Raw genomic sequence first — 18,827 nt, 5'->3', positions numbered from 1 at the left:
AGACTTTCCTAGCTCAATGATCTATCCTAAGTTCCCTTGTTCCTGCTCATTTATTTCTGGCAGATTTAGTCTCCAAACTGATTGCAAAATATGGACACAGTGGAAGCCCTTTCATCAACGTGATCAAGGCTGGCAATAGATCTATTAACAGAAAGAGTTAAAGTTGACCTGAAAATAAAAGTTAAAGTAGAAAATCATTATGATATATATGTGTTATTCTTAATATTTTACTTTACCATGTAATATATATGTGTATCATATTCAAAATATACAAATCCTTTGCTTTGACTATGGAACCGGTAATTGGAGTTGTCATATTCTCTGCATAACCAAACATGTGATAATCTTCTGTGGTCCCAAGCTTAGGTTTCTCTAAAGTATAGCAAGAACTTAAACTCAAAAATATTAAGAAAATCTGAATGCAGGCTGCTTCTACATTTTTATGATTTCTTCTGAAATCTTTTGCAATCATCTCACCAATATTTGTCAGTGACTCACCTTTGCTGAATACTTCCAAAGTCCTCAACTTCATAAAAAAGGGTTTTTACATAATTCATCAGCATAATAAAATGGTTTATGAGAAAAAAATAACAAGAACAACTTGTTTAGGAATAAATAACTGATTCATGATAATCACACAACTGAAAGACTGGAAGGAGGGAAGTGCATTGGCCTGTTAGCTAACAGCCTGTTAGCTACAAGGCCACATTGCCATGGGCACTGAAAAGGAATGAAAAGAATCAGTTGATCTAGTTGGTCAATTAAATGAAGATTGGTCAACAGAGACCTTAGTCAGGGAGGAATAAGAAAAACAAAACAAAAGCTACATAACTTGCTAATAGCCTCAAAAGTAGCACTCTTCCAATAGAAAAATATTTGTTCACTTTCTAGTTAATATAAAATCCCAGAATTTCAAAGCCTTGGGGATAGACATTATGAAAAGGAAAAGGAATCATTCTCCATACTTGCTTTAAAAGACATGCAGGTTGCTTTTATTTCAAACTGCTTATCATTAATCAGCAAGTAATTGCATTTTTCAGACCAGTTCTATCAGCTTTGTAGTTCGTGGACATCTTAGATTGTGGCAATACATTGACTGTCAAGCCAAGGTTTTGGTATTCCTACAATTGTTCATCATCTTCTACATTTTCACATGAGCTTTAATGGGAAACTGAGAGTCAGTCTCATGGTCTCTAGTCAGCCATCATGTAAATTGGAAGTGTCAACTATTTTTTTAATATAACAGATGTTATTTCATTTCAGTCAATGTGAGGTTGAAACAGTATTTCAGGAATTAATACTCATCATTCCCAATGTCATAAAATAAATAGAAATGCTAAGAGTGGAGGGAACTGGAACAAAGGTGGAGCCTTTTCTCCTCATTTCCTACCCAAGAGACCTTTATATTTTCTTGAAAAATTAGGCAAAATGTAATCCCGTGATGACTGAATTAGAATGGCAAACACCAAATAAGATTATTTTGTATTGCTACTGAGCCCTGACTGCTCCAACACTAGTACCAACCACTAGTCAATGCAAACTATTTTCAACATAAAATTAACTTATGTAGCATCTTGCAGGTACCTTGAATTCCTTAAGAAACTTTTGGTTATTTACATAATACAATATATTCTATTCCGTCTTCTGGATAAAGCATCCTTTCTGAAAACACCCCAGCAGACTACAGACAAGATGAAAAGTGCTTCTGGATAATCAGGGAACTAGCCAACCTATACCTTGAAAAAATCAAAGTTAACACATAACAGAGACAGAACATAGGTGAAAACATACAAATATCTTTTACAAGCAATTTTATATTTAAATAGAAAAGCATCCTAGAGGAGAGTTTATAAACTCATCCTTCAGATCCAATAAAATTCATAAATACACTGTGCTATTAATGCCCAGATATACCTAAACTAGACTGGAATACAGAATAGCTTAGTTTTTATGTGTTTAAAAGTCTCTAGGACCATCAGTTACCAATTCCCTCATCAAAAGAAAAGTTCAAAGCAGCTTTATTTAAAAGGTAAAGATATCTCAGCTTTTCTCAAAATAATAGAAGCTGGAGAGGGTCCAGCATGTCAAATCCTATATTCTATTATTGACTTGAATTATTTTAGGATAATTAAAAAATATAGCCAACCATTTTCAAGAAAGAAAACCTTTAATCTGACATTTTACACTCATTATTCTGTTAACTAATAGAAAGACATTTCTATATACTAGTTTTCTAGTACATGTCAAAATTCAAGCTTAAACCATCATAATCCATGAGCTATTAAGGACAGTTCCTGGACTAATTATTGTGGTTAACACTCTTCCATCTCCTCCACAGTTGAGCACAAAGTACGCTCCCTCTGTACACTGACAGCTCTTTCACCAGATTCACTTCTCAGACTAGAGCTGCCTTTTCAAGTCATGGAATCTCACTTCTGCCCTTAAGCTCCAAATGCCTCTATCAAATAATGCTGCCACAATCTGAGTGGTTAGAATTCTATTTTCCTAGAAATTCCATTTCCAAACAATAAAAATAAGGTTGTGAGCTTGGCTTCTTCATTTAAAACTTATGTGTAAACAACTGGTTAGAGATATTAGATATTTTCTAAGACACATTCCTATTTGGTATAAAAATAAGTTGATAACGAAAGAAAAAAAAACTCACATAAAGCCTTGAATCCCATTAAACTAATAGATAATTACTGCCAGAAGAATTGTTTACAATAATAATATTAAAAATACAAAATGAAGAATCAGGCTATGTTGATAATAACAATAAGTCTTACATATGAAAACCAATCTGATAAAGCCAATTCAATCAGCTATTTGGAACTATCTTTCATATCCGTCCATTCTGAATAGCCACCCAAAATCCAATCTCAATGAAGTTAATGCTGTAAGAATGCAATGATGCTGAGATGCAATCTGAAATTTCTCAGGTCTCATGGTATAAAACTAAAATCTTAAAAGGACAGTTATGCAAATTCCCAGCTTTATCGAATTACTGTTTATCTTTATTTGTAGTAGTACTTAAAAGTTTACTTGGAAGCACTCTGGCACCCAACCTCCAAATATGAGACCAAAGAAATACCTAGGGAGAACATATACCAGGATACCACATTTTCACATAGAATGTGAACCATGTTCTATGTATATCTGGTGTCTGAAGATTAATATTCTCTTCAGTCAATATTTAAATATATTTCAATGAATCTGTATTATTCTTACTACGTTGCATATAATACCACAGGCATGATGCTAGAAATAAAGAAATAATTCCTACTCTCAAGGAGTTTACAATCTAGTGTGATTAACTTTAAATAATTATACTGGAAGAAACAAGCCAGCATTAACTGCCAGCCATGAGTGACCCATTTTGGCCTGATCTAGGTAGAAATTTGGGGCTAACAGTGTAATGGGATGAGGTATTGGGCATATTGGGAGGTGGGTGAGGTTACTCTGTACATGAAAGGTATATGAACTGAGGTAGCCTATAGGTGAACTGTCACAGCTACTCTCCAAAGATGACTACCATCATTCCCTTTGCTTTCTATACATGCTCCTCACATCAAGAAATGGAGAGTAATTCCCTCCCCTTGAATCTTGGCTAACTTTCCTTGACCAACAGAATGTAATGAAAATGGCCTTCTAGGACTTCCAAAGCTAGGTCTTAAGAAGTCGTGCTGTTTCTACCCAGAAAACTCACTTTTGAGACTTTCAATCTTAAGATACTCCCTCTTAGAACCAGCCACTATGGTTAGAGAAGCCCAAGTCATATGGAGAGGCCATGTGTAGGCATTGGCAGCTAACAGCTGCAACTGAACCCTCAGTCAACAGGGAGCATTAACTTTCAGTAATGTGAGTGAGCCCTCTTGCACACTGAGCCCAGTCAAATCTTTGGGGAACTCCATTCCCAATCTCCAATTGCCTGCAATGGTATGAGAGAACCCAAGCAAGAACTGCCCAGCAGTTCTCTACAGAAACATGGGAAATATAATACATTGTATTTAAGACATTAAGTTTCAGAGTAGTTTGTCAGGCAATAGTCTACTAAAACATTTGACCATCAGGTCAGACTTTCCTCAGTAGGTAAGTACCTAGAGAATGTTGAATTTAGAAGTGACTTTCTCAGAGCTCTGTTTTTGGCTAGATTCCTCTGATAACTTCATGTAATAAATTAGGGGCACAGAGAAATTGAAGACAAAAAGGTAAGAAAGTGTTGAAGTAATTCAAGCATGAAGTATGGCTTAGAACTAAAAAGTGACAGGAAAAAGGAAGATGCATTTCACAGATGAGAAGAAAAAAACTCTCCAACTGATAAAATTTAAGGAACAATAGAAGGTAGAGGTCAAAGTAGGTTCTGGGGTTTCAGAACCTGGATAACTAAAAAGATAATAATACTCTTAATCAAGACTGGCATCCAAAAGGAAAGCATGTATGGAGAAAAATCAGAAGAAATTAAATTATTGGTGCTGGGAGGTCATCTGGGGAGAACCATTAGACGAGCCAATGGCAATGGGTTATGGGAGGGCTTTTCTGGAATTAAGTACTTTTTAAGAATACCTTAAGTTGATATTCTGAAGTAACTGTTTTCTATACAAAAACTATGAATCCACACATGATATAGCTCATGTAACTGTGTAAACTAAATTAGGCATATCAACATGTACTAATGTCACTTTAAACAGATCATTGACTACTTTTTAAATACTCACAAAGTAAGTTATATTAAGTTTATTGCTATAACTAATATTGCCAACAGCATGACCAAATTTACATGTATTATTTATATTCTATGGGTTTAAGTTAGTATTTCTCAATCTTTTTTACATTATCACCTCCCTAATGACTCTTTTTAGACATTTACTAATCACCCACATACCATTTTAATGCCACACACAAACTGTTTACCTGTTATGTACTGTATCTATGTTTTATATATTAAAAAGAATAAGATTTTCTTCGAATCCCCAAAAAACCAATTTTCACTATCTTGGAAAGAATATCTCCCCCATTGAGAATGCATGGTTTATTTAGATAGTTTGTTACTCAAATAGGAACTGAGTCTATAACTAAAACAAAGCCTACCCTTAGAACATTAAAGAAGACTCATGAAGAATATGACAAAGACTCATAGCCACACCTCTAAAACTTCCAATTTAAAAACTGAAAAGGGCAATTACTTTACTTTCAGTGCCTGCTAAATAAAACTACCAAATTCTTCCATTTTAAAGGCCACTATCATTCCTTCATTATTCATCCATTTTTACTGAGAGATCAGTAACTAAAATAATTTGCAGCTAACAAGTAAAATACAGATTTTAAAACCTAAAATCTAAGAAGCCCTAACCTACAAAATGGATAATAAGCATAAAAATAAATAAGAATCTGCCAATCAGAAGTATTCCTAATTTACCTACCTACAGAAATAGGAAAGTCAATATTTGATAAAAAAGAATTGTAAAGAAGTAATAGGAAGATAAACACTATACTATTTAAATAAAAACTATTTAAAAAGAAACATCGAAAAACAATCATTTTACTAATAGCCCCCAAAATTCCATTTATGTTTACCTGTAGTTAAAACTCCTCAATATGAAAGCTTAAGAATATTTTTCTCTTTCATTAATATACTATATTTCATAACTTTCTTATCTGGCATTAGAAAGGCAAAATTATTAATTACTACTTGCTAAGGCAAAAACAGTAAAGGAAGGAGAGAAACTAAAGGGAACATCTTTTCCTCTGACCTATTATATTACATTTCCAGCCCTGCCTCACCCCACCCACCATAAAAGCACCCAGAGATGGGGCACAAATCACTTACAGCAGCATATATTATTCTTATAACCAGCAAAAACAAAGATGTTCCTCCACCAAAATATAAAAAGAAAGAAAAGTTAATAGATGAGAGAACTATGCCTAAAGCCAAATAGATTTACTAATGCCAGAGATTACTAGGAACACAATATTTAAGGAACAGGTATATAACCGCAAATGCATCAAAACATAACTTATTTTAAGACAAAGAAAACATTTTGTAATTTTGTAAGTAATATTTCTTTCAGTGTCATTATCCCTTCATCCTAACTACGACCTGGCAATCTGAAAGCTCCTACGGCTTGTGCCGTGTTACAGAGAACATTAGTATTACTAAAATAAAAAAACTTATTATCTCATTCTAAGGAATAAGCTGTATATATCTTAGGTCTCTACTTACTAAAGAAATTTAGACAACTAAGGTTTTAGTCTATGCTTAACAAAAAGTCTCACCTTTACTAGCAACTATAAATTCTCTATACTTTCATTCATTTTTAAATAATTTTAATAAAATACATTTAGTTGAAATAATGAATTACTCTTTGAAATTATTTTTTTTATCCTATAATTGGTAAGGGGGGTACTAAATATCTCAATTCTGACAGTTAAAGGTTATATTACAAAAAATAACCACTGTGTGCCTGGGTCAACTGGGAAACGACCAACAAATATTTGGTTATTAAAAACAGATAACTTGCTGTTTAAAGAAATACCAATAAAACATAACGCATTTCTTTATAATTATTAGGTAGCCACCAGTTAAATGCCCTGGTTTAAGGTCACTGAACGCCCTTCCCATTTACTTCAGCATAAATCAATAGTGCTAAAACAAGGCTGTTTCACAAGCAAAATGATAGTTATCTAATGAACAATTTACAGTAGAAACCTTGATCTTCTAATATTAATAGTTTCTTCTTTCATTTAAAAATAGGATCAGAGATTAATGAAGACAAAGTCGTTAAATGAAAGGTTAATCAAAAAAAGATATAATCTGAAATTAATTTTACAGAGGTAAGAAAATGTTTTATAAGCTACATATTTATCATGCTATACCTTATATCTGTGAGAAATATTGTTATAATAGTTTATTCAGCAGTCAATGTACTAATCACTGTGTTAGCTATTAGCCTGAGCATAACACAGTCATGAAAGAAAATCCATTTTTTAGGAGTTTTTTAATTAATAAATTGATTGCCTCAAAATACATGCTAACTAAAAACCAGAACCATAAAACCTAAAACTATTAAGCCAGAAAGTGGTAAACATTTGTAAGAAATTATGAATTTACCTTGGCTCCGCACTCAGCCTTATTATATTTTTTTGTGGCAGAGAATCTTGTGATTTTTGTTTCAAATCCTATAAAAATGAACAGTAATTTTTCAATTTTACTTAACACTTTACGGACTCATCTTGAAACCAGAAGATCATTCAAATTCAAGTTTAGCAAGAACAGATTAAGGACTTATAAAAATTTAAATATCAAGGGGCTTCTAATTAAAGCCAAGCAAAACAACCAATTATACTGCCCAGTTGCCTTACTAACATCTTAATAGTATTCTAAAACCCCATATATTTCACATAGTTTGAAATATTTATAGAAAAGATGAACATATAGGTAATTTATATTAAGCAATAAAAATTCTTTCAAATACTGTACAAAAAATTATATTTCAATGTCTCTTTTCATTAAGCTTCTCATCCTCTTTGCTAATGCAAGAACAATGAAATCACACATTTTTATGATGACCATAGATGAAATCACTAACCATCTCCAGGAAGGTATCAGAAGAGTAAGAGTCATATGTGAGTTTGTCCTTCAAAATAAGAAAAAATGCAGAAGTTCCAATTATCTTCTCCAAAACCATTAATGAATGAAAAAGTCTGTAAACCAAAAATTTTATTAGTCTGAGAAATAATTTTAAAATCTGCATACAATATTTTCAGTTTCATTAATAATGGTCAAACCACCAGTATCTTCATCTTGCATTCAAAGTGAAACCTATAATGAATCTATGACAAACCTGCTCTTTTTTCCCCCAGAACTAAGTACTTAGAAAAATGGTTAATCAGAAGATACAACCGACAAGAATGCATTTAAAACTGAAAGCTTTCTGGACACACCTGAAACACATAAACATACTCAAACTACATATACTTTCTATGAATATTGCACCAAATAATAATATCCAGTAGGATCACCCCAATAACTCTGAGGCATTCTACCAAAAAAACATGACTTGCTACTTTAGAAAAAGTTCTAACAAGGGTTTTAACAATGAATAAAAACATGAGCTAATTCAGCTCACAAGAAAATTCAATTAGTATACAAGTTATACCCCAAGAATTAAAATAGATATTTTGTTTAGTTTCATGTTCTTGTTCAAGAGAACTAGGAGGACAAGAGTTTTTGACAGATGTGAATAATGAAATTGTCTTCATCCCTGTCAATTTTTTTGGTCACTGAAATTACTAACTATATTCAAATTGTATTTTTAAGTCTAAGGAATCAAGTCTATTGATTCCAGACCAATTCTGAAATATATCCTCAGTATATCACCAGCTACTGCTGAAGCACTACTCATGGAAAAAAGGAACTTGCTTGAAGATTTTTTTTTTCCTAATTCAGTTATGTTTCTTGAAGGCTTTATAGACCAGGCATCCATAGGCAAATTCATATTGGAGAACTATGCAGAAAATCCTCGCTAATCACATTTTCAATTATATTATTTTTTCTAACACAGAAAGCAACTTTGGATATATGCCTTAAAAACATTTTTGTTGTCATGCAACAACAAAAAAACCTGTAAAAGAAGTTAACTTCTTTTTTGCAGAGTATTAATATTTCCTTCAGAGATGTAAGTGACCATGATCAATGTTACTAATTAAATATATTTACATGGCAAATCTATAATTTTAATGCTAAAATCTTATGGATTTGAGTTCATGCCATAATTCAATTAAATTTCCCAATATATTCAAATGTTCTCCTAGACAATGTTAAGTGTTTTCACCATACTAAAATATGAATGAATATGGTTCAGTTATGACAATAAGACCCTCAACCTAAGTTCCTTTCTATTGTCTACAGGGCTATCTTTATTAGGCAGCCTGAATCTGCAGAGTGAAAGTCATGTTCTCCACCACCTAAAACCACAGATGTATTAAAGAGTCCTAATTAAACTGAGTCGAAGCCAGGCATCAACATTTGCATCCTAAAGGCACACATGAAGCCTTCTCATAGGATGAGTACTAAAGACTACAATATATCACTCCCCAAATGTTTTCTTGGATGTATAGAGCTGTTTTGTTTAAAACAAAACAAAATGAAACACAGTACATTTGGGAAACACTGGGTAAAACAAAATTCTAAACGTTTCAACATTTCATTAATATGGAATTTTTTTCAGGGCCTCTAATTTCTGAACATCCACTTATCCTAATATGGAATACGGTTCAGGAAAAGTCACTTGGGAATCACAGGTTCCTAGTTTGCTGTCATGGCTGTTGTATTAAGGAGATGTTAGCATGTCTGCTGCTCTATAGGTTGTCTACATTTTAGGACCGTCACGCTCACCCTGTGTTCCGTTTTCTCCCACCTACCTTAATTACAAGTTAGGAATAATTAGCGGAATTCTAAAACATTTCTCTAAATGACCTCATTACCATTTCTTCTTCCCTTCTACACAAGCCACATTATCTATTAATACTTTTAAGCTGACTGTCTATTACAAACATTGCCCCAATCCAATTCATTTTTTTATGCCATGATTAGAATTAATCTCCAAATATGCCATGATGTATTCTTGCTTTCCAGTTTATAACTATACACACATTCGATCTATTGTTGATAGCACACTCTCAGATCCCCCCTACTATGGCAGAGGAGAAAGAAGGGCCTGAATGCCTGATAACACTGCAGAGCTGCCATACCAGAACCAGTTGTCTACAGATTTTTTTCATATGACATAAAAATAAGCAGGACAGGATTTATTCTGTTTCTGGTTGCTATTACTCGCAGCCAAATGCACCACTAATTCATACACTTGTTCACAGTGACATTTCTGCCAAATCTGAATGAATAGTAGTCATCAGTCCAAGTTCAAGAGAACACCCAATACTAACTACCTCTTTGTTAATAATTCTCTAACTTGTGTTTTGAAATTTCCTCCTTAAAATGTCTGTGCTAATGATTTGGTAATTCTTTATGACTTTTCAATGAAGTGTGAAGTACTTCCATAGCAAATTTACAAATGCCAAGTACAGTTTGAGAATTACCGCCTTTTCTTCTCTCACATGCAATTCTGCACAGGGAAGTTTTTATAAGCCAAAAGCAACACAAAACCTGTGGAGGAACCAATGATAGCTCTTCCAGACAGGTCACGATAAAAAAATGTTCTGTAGCCAAAGCTCAATGACCTATAAGCAAATCTCTTTCAATATGACAGCCAGAGACAGCAAGTGGGCAGTGTAGGAAAATGACTTTTCCATGTCCTCTTAGGAGCGCTGCCCTGGTCTGATTCTAAGCAGTCTCACTTTTAAACTCTCAACAAACCAAGCAGGCCAGGAGCAGGTGAGAAAGAAAAATGGAGGATCTGACCTTACTTTCAAAAATGCTTTCTGTGGGAGAAATACCATCTTTATCATCTAATGAGCATTTTCTACTTTAAGCCCACATCAACCTCAATAGATGGGTGTCAAATATACTTGCCATTAAAAAATGGAGAAGATATTCAAGATACTACTTTGAATGTTTTTTTTTAAGGACTGAAATCAACTAATGAAACCCCAAGAATATCTTTTTCCCCCAATTTCTAGAAAGCCAGTCAAAATATTGTAACTAAAAGTTTAATTAACATTTACTACAATTAGTAATATAAGTTGTGAGTCAATTTTTTAACATTGATTTCATGTATTGTATATGCTTTTCTCATCAAGGAGTAGTAATAAAGATATTCACTTTTTAAATCTATTCTTTAAGAAAATCACAGTATATTTTAAATGACTTTAAAATATTATCAAAGCACAACACTGTTAATTAAAAAAAACAGTATCAGGAAGAATAGTCTAAACCATAGTAAATAAAATAGTCAAAACTCCTTCCCCAATCTAGGAATCCCCGCTGCACTGATCTTAATGAATGAATGGTCATCCAAAGTCTGGCATGAGGATAGAGAACTCCCTACTACAAAAGGTAAGATTTCTTCCCCATTATTCGGAAGTTCTGTTTGCCAAGTCCTCTGTTATCTCAGACCATGCTTATACTCATTGTTCAAATTCTTTAATATAGAAATAACTTAGCTTCTACTCCCTCGCCCATCTGACAGCCCTTCAATGAGTTAAACATGGCTTTAATATCAACACCCAGGTCATCCTTTCTCATTCCCAGTGGTTTATATAATCCATATATGATAAGGTTTATAGGTCTTTTTCTTTCCTGGCTATGATTCTCAGCTTATTATGTCAATGTACCTCTTAAAAAATATATACACAAGAACAACTGGATATGAAATAGAATGAGATTAAACTGACATACAATGAAGTAGGAATCTTTATCTCTCTAGATTATAGCTATGTTTTGTTTGATGCCAAGTCCTTGGTCAAGAAGATAACCCCAATCACCACACTGTATTTAGAAGAAAACAGGATCAGCTTTAAACAGTAGTAATAATATTTTACTACCCTATTTGCAGAAATGCATTGCAATAAAAAGTTGGTGCAGCTAGGATTTTGTCAACAGATTTCTTTAAAAAATTTGAATATCGGTGCTGTTTTGCTATAGTAATACTTACGAGGGATATTATTGTTAATGTGGTTTGATATGCACTAACAACTTCATCAAAATATATAATCTTATTACCCATAATTTTAAAGATTTTTTAAGATGATTTTTGTATAATTAGATTACCTGGTACCATAATCCACAACCACCCAATCTTTTGCAGTTCCTGTGATAGCATCATGATGTTGAAACAGTCCCAAATTCCTCCTGGCTTCTGTCAGTGCCGTGTAAAGCGATGATGAGAGAAATTTATTTATCTTGTATTTGTGAGCTTGTCTCAGGGCGAAATAGTAAAGAATTTCAGCAGCCCTAATTGCATAAAAGTCATATTTTTATTTTAAAACAAACACTTTAGCTTATAATCTAAAACATGTGACATCAATACTTTTCAAATTTTTTAATCCATAATTGCAGTACAAGCAATTTATGAAAAAGATATTGGTAATAATAATTCACATAAAATGACCAGTGTATCCATATAACTCATTTGCATTCTCAATCATCAAAGAATACCATGTCTACACTGGTATCAGGGGTCCTTGTTCTAGATGATCCTGGAAAATAAGCCAGTACCTGTTGGCAGCAAGACAGGCTTATTTATGTATCACATAATGAAAAAATACCTGAAAAATTGGATAAATTTCTCTGCCCTTCCTTCTTTCCAAGAGCAACACACACACAGACCATGAACATCATAATGTCATTTACTCTCACATATATACAGTAAGAAACATGAAAAAGAAAGGCATAGTTGGTGAATGGGACACTCAGAGGAGAGGAGAGGCAGAAAATAATGGCCCAAGAACAGCTCAGGGGCAAGGGTTAGTTTCAGTTTTGAATGGTAACATATAACAAACATGGAGAATTTAACAATACAAACTGAAAAATGATAAACAGGATGTCAGCTGGGCATGGTGGCTTATGCCTGTAATCCTAGCATCTTGTGAGACCAAGGCAGGAAAATCACTTGAACTCAGGAGTTCAAGACCAGCCTGGAGGACATAGCAAGACTGTATCTTAGCCAGGTGTGGTGACATGCACCTATAGTCCTAGCTACTCATAAGGCTGAGGTGGGAGGATCACTTGAGCCCAGGAGTTTGAGGCTGCAGTGAACTAGGATCACACTACTATACGCCAGCCTGGGCAACAGAGAAAGACTTTGTCTCTTAAAAAAAAAAAATATTCCTGGCTTTAAAAGGAGTACATATGCATATCCAGATATCCTAAAATGTTAAAAGGAAGATTTGGGAAATACTGTCTTCCCTATACTTTTATATTTTATCCACATTTTACAAATGAACAGAGGGATGAAACATTACTATTTTCAGACAAACTTATGTATAAATTAATACATTTGCAAAGTCACAACTATTGTATGGTTTTTTGGTTTTAATGCAGCAGAATTTTCCAAATATATTACTAGCAGTAACCACAATGTCTTGAATACGTTCAATAAATGAAGATAAACCAATATTCTTTTTCCCACTAAAAAATACTTGACACTTAAAAATCACTAATTCAGTGGTCCAAAAGGATCTCTACATTATTGAGAATATACTTCACTTTATAACAGAAAAGTTTAAAATAGTATAAGAGATAACTGGTTGATATTCTGTAGGGTAAGAATGGATAGACACTATAATATGTAAACATTATTTTAAATTTAATAAGATATATTCCATTACCTCAAGCAGTTATTTCTTTGTGTTAGAAACATTCCAATTCTACTTTTAGTTATTTTGAAACACATAAATGATGAATATACAAACTATTATGATTATATACTGTATGCTTATATCAAAATATCACATATACTCCATAAATATGTACAACTAATATGTATCTATAATAATGAAAATAATTTTTTTAAATGAGATATATTTTTCGGGCATATTACAAGTAACAGTAAAAGGTTAGGCTTTTGAAATAGTAATATTTAATAGCAGCACAATATTAATAAAAAAACACTACCATATAAAAAAACTCTTAAGAAAATTCATAATTTTTAATAAAAAGCCTTTCCAAAATGTAATCAATGTCCACTAGTATATAAAAGAGAGTAAGTACAATCTAACTCAAACATCAAGATTCAACATGAAAAGGAATTACTTTAGTGGTCTATACATAGAGAAAGCCTTGGGGGCCTCTGGAGTAGTTTAACTTTATCAACAATCAGCCTCTGTTATTTAGGACCATGATCTCCAATATGATAGCCATAGCCACACATGGCTATTGACATTTAAATTAATTAAAATTAAATGGGCACATTTCAAGTGCTCAATAGTCACATGTGCCTAATGACTACCATATTGGACAGTGCAGAAATAGAACCTATCACAATAGAACATTGTATCAGTGATTGAAAGGTCTCCTGGATAGGGTCAGTTAAGTGTTTTTATGTTTTCCACAGACTTTTCTGTCTTCTCTGTATCCATTTACATGTTCAATCATTGTCTGCCCCACCAGTCATCATTTTTTCAAATGCTGTTCTATGCAGATAACTGTGCCTATAGAAATGTGCTTCAAATAAGTATGTAAGAACTGAGATGAAACCTAGTCTAAACTTTTCCGACACACAAAATACATTAGTTTTGGATTGTGAACTTTGAAGCTCATATTTCAATGCTGGGAGGCCCTATTTGCTTCTTTGATGCTCACCTATGTTTCCAATGAGAAGCCCATCAGATTACTAGCCTGCAGACACTCATGATGATGTCACTGAATATTAATATGGTGTGCAAATAACATAGGAAAATTAATTAGAAAAATACAAAATGCAGAATACAACTCCTTAAAAATCTAATTAAATAAACTATTTTTTCTTCCAGAACAAAAACCTATGTAATAATTTGATTATAGTTTGGAGACATATTTCTGACTGCATTAAAATTTCACAATTACATTAAGTGCTTAATTAGAGCTTAACACTACATAATGTACTACACGAATGATATATATTATGAAAAACTGCAAAAGGTTATGATAATATAAAGAAAGTGAAGAAATAGATGTAGCTACAGAAAGGTAAAAGTACCTTAAATGAGATTCCATGATTCTATCCATTCGTTTGTAAAAGGGTCTGGATGTAAAATAGCCACTCCAATAATGATCATCTCGATCAGCATAAGTGAAAAAATCTCCACTTAGAACAGGGAACATCGATTGGCCCTTGTCTCTCTGAGTTTCATCTGCTTTATCCAGTGCATCAAAAAAATCTGATAAAGTTCCAAACTGTATCTAGTTTAAAAAAAAAATGCACTTCAATTATTCATTCTACCTTAAAATTATTTACTTCTTACACTGTTAGGAAAAGTTAGTAATAAATACTTAAGATGTGTTTCCAAGTTAAGATGAACACATAGCTCAGATTTTGTAAAAATCAGAAGCAGAGAAGAAAATAATAGTGACTTTTTTTTTTTTTTTACTTGCATTAAGGTCCAAATTAAACTAAGGGAAAACTTATACACTTCAGCAGTTAAGAGAAGAGCTATGTAGATCTACAAATCAGTGAATATGAAAACTCCTACATATCTCTAGAATTTCAAAGTGCACAATAATTTGGGCATGGATTAATCCAGATAAATGAAAGACGAGGGCAGCAGCAAAAATAAAAGACATATTAAAGTGTTCCAGAAGTCTAGAATAACAGTTTTATTAGCCATAAAGTCTAGAAGAATAATTTTGTTAGCCATAAGGTATTTCATATATCATACCCTCCTCTATCTCCCTTTTCCCCCAGTTGAGTTCTTGTGAAGAAGGGACTTTAAGAACAGCAGGTCATTTAAAAAAAAAATGGACTTACTCTACCAGTAGGTAACACTGAGTAGAAGTTAAATACAAAGAGTGATAAGAATGGCAAGTCTGCTGCTTAAACACACTGGTCTTTCCGACTAATTATTTAAATCAGCAGTAAGAAATTTGTTTTTATGAGTTCAAACTATTCTACAAATCAAAGACAAAAAGAAACACTATACCAAATCTTGTAAACAGATATTAAAAGGCAGTCCTGTCAAAAATAAATAGATTATTTAACAGGGAATGTGTTCCTTTTAAAAGAAAGATGCTGATTTTGTTGTTTCCTACACACATACATACAACACAAACACACACACAAATACAGATATTGCAAGTCATTTTGATTCAAGGTAGCAATAGTATAGGTTTGAATTCCATCTCTACCACTTATCTGACATGTGTTTTGAGCATATTACATAACTTCTCTGTCTATTCACATTACAGTGAATAGGGCTCTAAGTAAAAAGTTTACAACTGGCTGGGCACGGTAACTCACACCTGTAATCCCGGCACTTTGGAAAGCTGAGGCGGGTGGATCACAAGGTTAGGAGATGGAGATCATCCTGGCTAACACAGTGAAACCCCATCTCTACTAAAAATACAAAAGAATTAGCCGGGCGTGCCTGTAGTCCTGTAGTCCCAGCTACTTAGGAGGCTGAGGCAGGAGAACGGCGTGAACCCGGGACGCGGAGCCTGCAGTGAGCAGAGATCATGCCACTGCATTCCAGCCTGGACAACACATAAGAAAAATTACAAAAATAGTTAAATGATGATCAAATGGCAAAATGACTGTCTTGGCTATTCTATGTCAATTTTTCAGCCATCTGAACTGAGTTATTTACTTTTATTCTCCATTTCATTAAAAGAAAATAAATGTATGCTTCCAGTTCAGACAAAGTAACTTTAAGTATCCCATAAGAAACAGATATAACTAGATAAACTACAGAAAGAAAAAGTTCTGAAGACAATAAAGAACTAAAGTAGCCAGAACTTAAGGGACAAAAATGTTGGAGAGAAAGAAAATGAATTAAAGTGGACCCTATACTCTACCAAATTTTCATCTTGGGGTACTGGTCCAATCACTGCACAAGACATAAAGGCCTAACAGAAAGCAATGTCCTAGAAGAAGAAAATAATAAAATTTAGTATCTGGTCATGAAAAAACACTGTAAAAGAAGAATATAAGGAAAATTCCATAATCTGATAAAAGAAACCTACAAAATTCTACAGCTAACATTATGACCCATGAATGTTTTCTCTCTTAGAAAATTATGTCTGCTTTCACCACACCTACTCAACATTATACTAGAGGACACAGCCATCGTACATGGTAAGAAAGTAAATTGAAAGATTTAAAGTTTTGGAAAGGAAGACATAAATATGCCATTATTCATACATAGGAAATCCATGAAGAATCCACAAATATAATAAATAAATTTAACAAAGTTACTGGATACAAGACTAAAATGCAAAAGTCAATTGCATTAATACACAAAATACACCATGTTAATCGATTAGATGGCCCAATAATTGTAGTTATTTGTGCTCAAATTAAAACAAAGATTCAATGCAATCCCAATCAAAATCCCCTTCAATTTTTTTGTTTGTTTGTTTTGGTAGAAATTTAAAAGATGACCTAAACCTATGTAGAAATACAAAGGACTAACAGTAACCAATGCAATCTTGGGAAGGAGAACAAAACTAGAAGACTTTTACTATCAGATATTAAAACCTATTACAAAACTGTAGTATTAATAATTAAGACAGTGTGAGATGAGACAAACAGACCAATAAAAGTGAACAGAGAGTGTAGACACAGACCCACACACAAATGCAGTCTCATTCATGATTAATGACAAAGATGGCACTGTGGTGCTATGGAAGAAAGTATGGTCTTTTCAATAAACGGTGCTGGATATCTATATAAGCCAAAATGTATCTTGATCCCTACCCTCACACAATTCATAGGAATCCATTTCAGATAGATTATAGACCTGAATGTTGAAGGCAAGACAATAAAGCTTCTGGAGGATAGCTTCATAAGAATGTAGCTTCACAACCACATGATAAACAAAAAATTTTTAAACAGAACAAGTTCTAAACATAAAGAAAAATAGTTATATTTAATTAATTAAAATTAAAAATTTCTGTCCATCAAAAGAGAGCATGAGAAAGTGAAAATGCAGGCTACATAGTAGGAGACAACACTTGCATATATTTTACATGAAAAAAGATAGAATTCAAAATGTACCAAAGAGCTATAAACAGTAAGAAAAAGACAGACAACCCAATTTAATTAAAAAATCATCAAAAGACTTAAATAGGTACTTCACAAATGAGGATACCTAAATGGCAATAAACATATGAAAAGAGGCTCAACCTCATTAACCACGGGAGAAATAAAAAATAAAACCATCCCATCTATCAAAAGGATAAAAATAGAAAACAAAAATCCTGACAATACAAACTAAGAAAGGGTGTGGAACAACTGAAACTCTTATACAACACAACAACTGATGCATCTATTTTGGAATAGTTTGACAATATATACTAAAGCTGAACATGTGCTTTACTAGGATCATGTGCCTATGATCCTAGTTCATAATCTGATAAAAATTCAGCTGTAACGATCCTGAATAAACTTGATATTTTATTAGGTTTATTTATCTATTTGATATTACTTAGGTTTTTTAATAAACTTGAATTCTTACTAAACTATGGTTTACCATCAGCTTTCAAATTTCCTAAACAGTAACATCACTTCCTTTCTATAGTATTTTCACATATGTTCTACTTTTACAGGTCAATATGCAAAATGATAAACATGCTGAATAATTAATCTTCTTATGTAGAGTCTCTAACATACATTAAAAAAAAAGACTTAGACTATTGCCCCAATACAAAGAAATGATAAATGTTTGAAGTGGTAGATATCCTAAATACCCTGATTTGATCATTATACATTCTCTGCATGTATCAAAATTCATAGGTGTCCCATAAATATACACAATTATGTATCAACAAAAAATCAATTTTGTAATTAAAAAACTTATTGATCAAATGCAATATATGACTATTGCTTGAATTTTGACTGAAACAAATTGTATGTTAAAATAATTGTTTTTTATGAGATGAGGAAAATCTGAATCTGCCCAGATATGTATCATGAAATTATTGCTAGTTTTTTAGGTGTGATAATGGTATTACGGTTATATTTTTAAACAGAAACTTTATAATTTAGAGATACATACTGAAACCTTTACAGATGAAACTACATGAAATCTGAGATTGGTTTCAATATAATCCTGTGGGGAGGAGTGAGACAGCAGTGGGGCATGGCTGAAACAAAAGTGGTCTTGAGTTGAAGAATGTTGTAGCTGAGTCATGGATATGGGGAGAGAGGGAACAATTTTTGCTATTTTCAGAACTTTAC

The 18,827-nt window shown here is 32.9% G+C and overlaps 1 protein-coding gene across 1 annotated transcript in view; it reads right to left on the bottom strand.

The window, feature by feature from the left end:
• MAN2A1 (mannosidase alpha class 2A member 1) overlaps positions 1-18,827 on the bottom strand; it is a 174,990-nt gene that overhangs the window by 72,527 nt on the left and 83,636 nt on the right. Inside the window, exons 9-12 of the mRNA XM_025387988.1 lie at positions 14,634-14,836; positions 11,726-11,908; positions 7,587-7,701; positions 7,109-7,176 (exon numbers count right to left, since the gene is read on the bottom strand). Coding sequence (XP_025243773.1) covers positions 7,109-7,176; positions 7,587-7,701; positions 11,726-11,908; positions 14,634-14,836 — 569 coding nt within the window. The remainder of the gene's footprint in view (positions 1-7,108; positions 7,177-7,586; positions 7,702-11,725; positions 11,909-14,633; positions 14,837-18,827) is intronic.

Source organism: Theropithecus gelada, chromosome 6 (assembly GCF_003255815.1).
Source record: "Theropithecus gelada isolate Dixy chromosome 6, Tgel_1.0, whole genome shotgun sequence".
Classification (NCBI taxonomy): Eukaryota; Metazoa; Chordata; class Mammalia; order Primates; family Cercopithecidae; genus Theropithecus; species Theropithecus gelada.
Note: the sequence above shows the minus strand (reverse complement) of the source record. Positions and strands in the feature narration are given on the sequence as shown.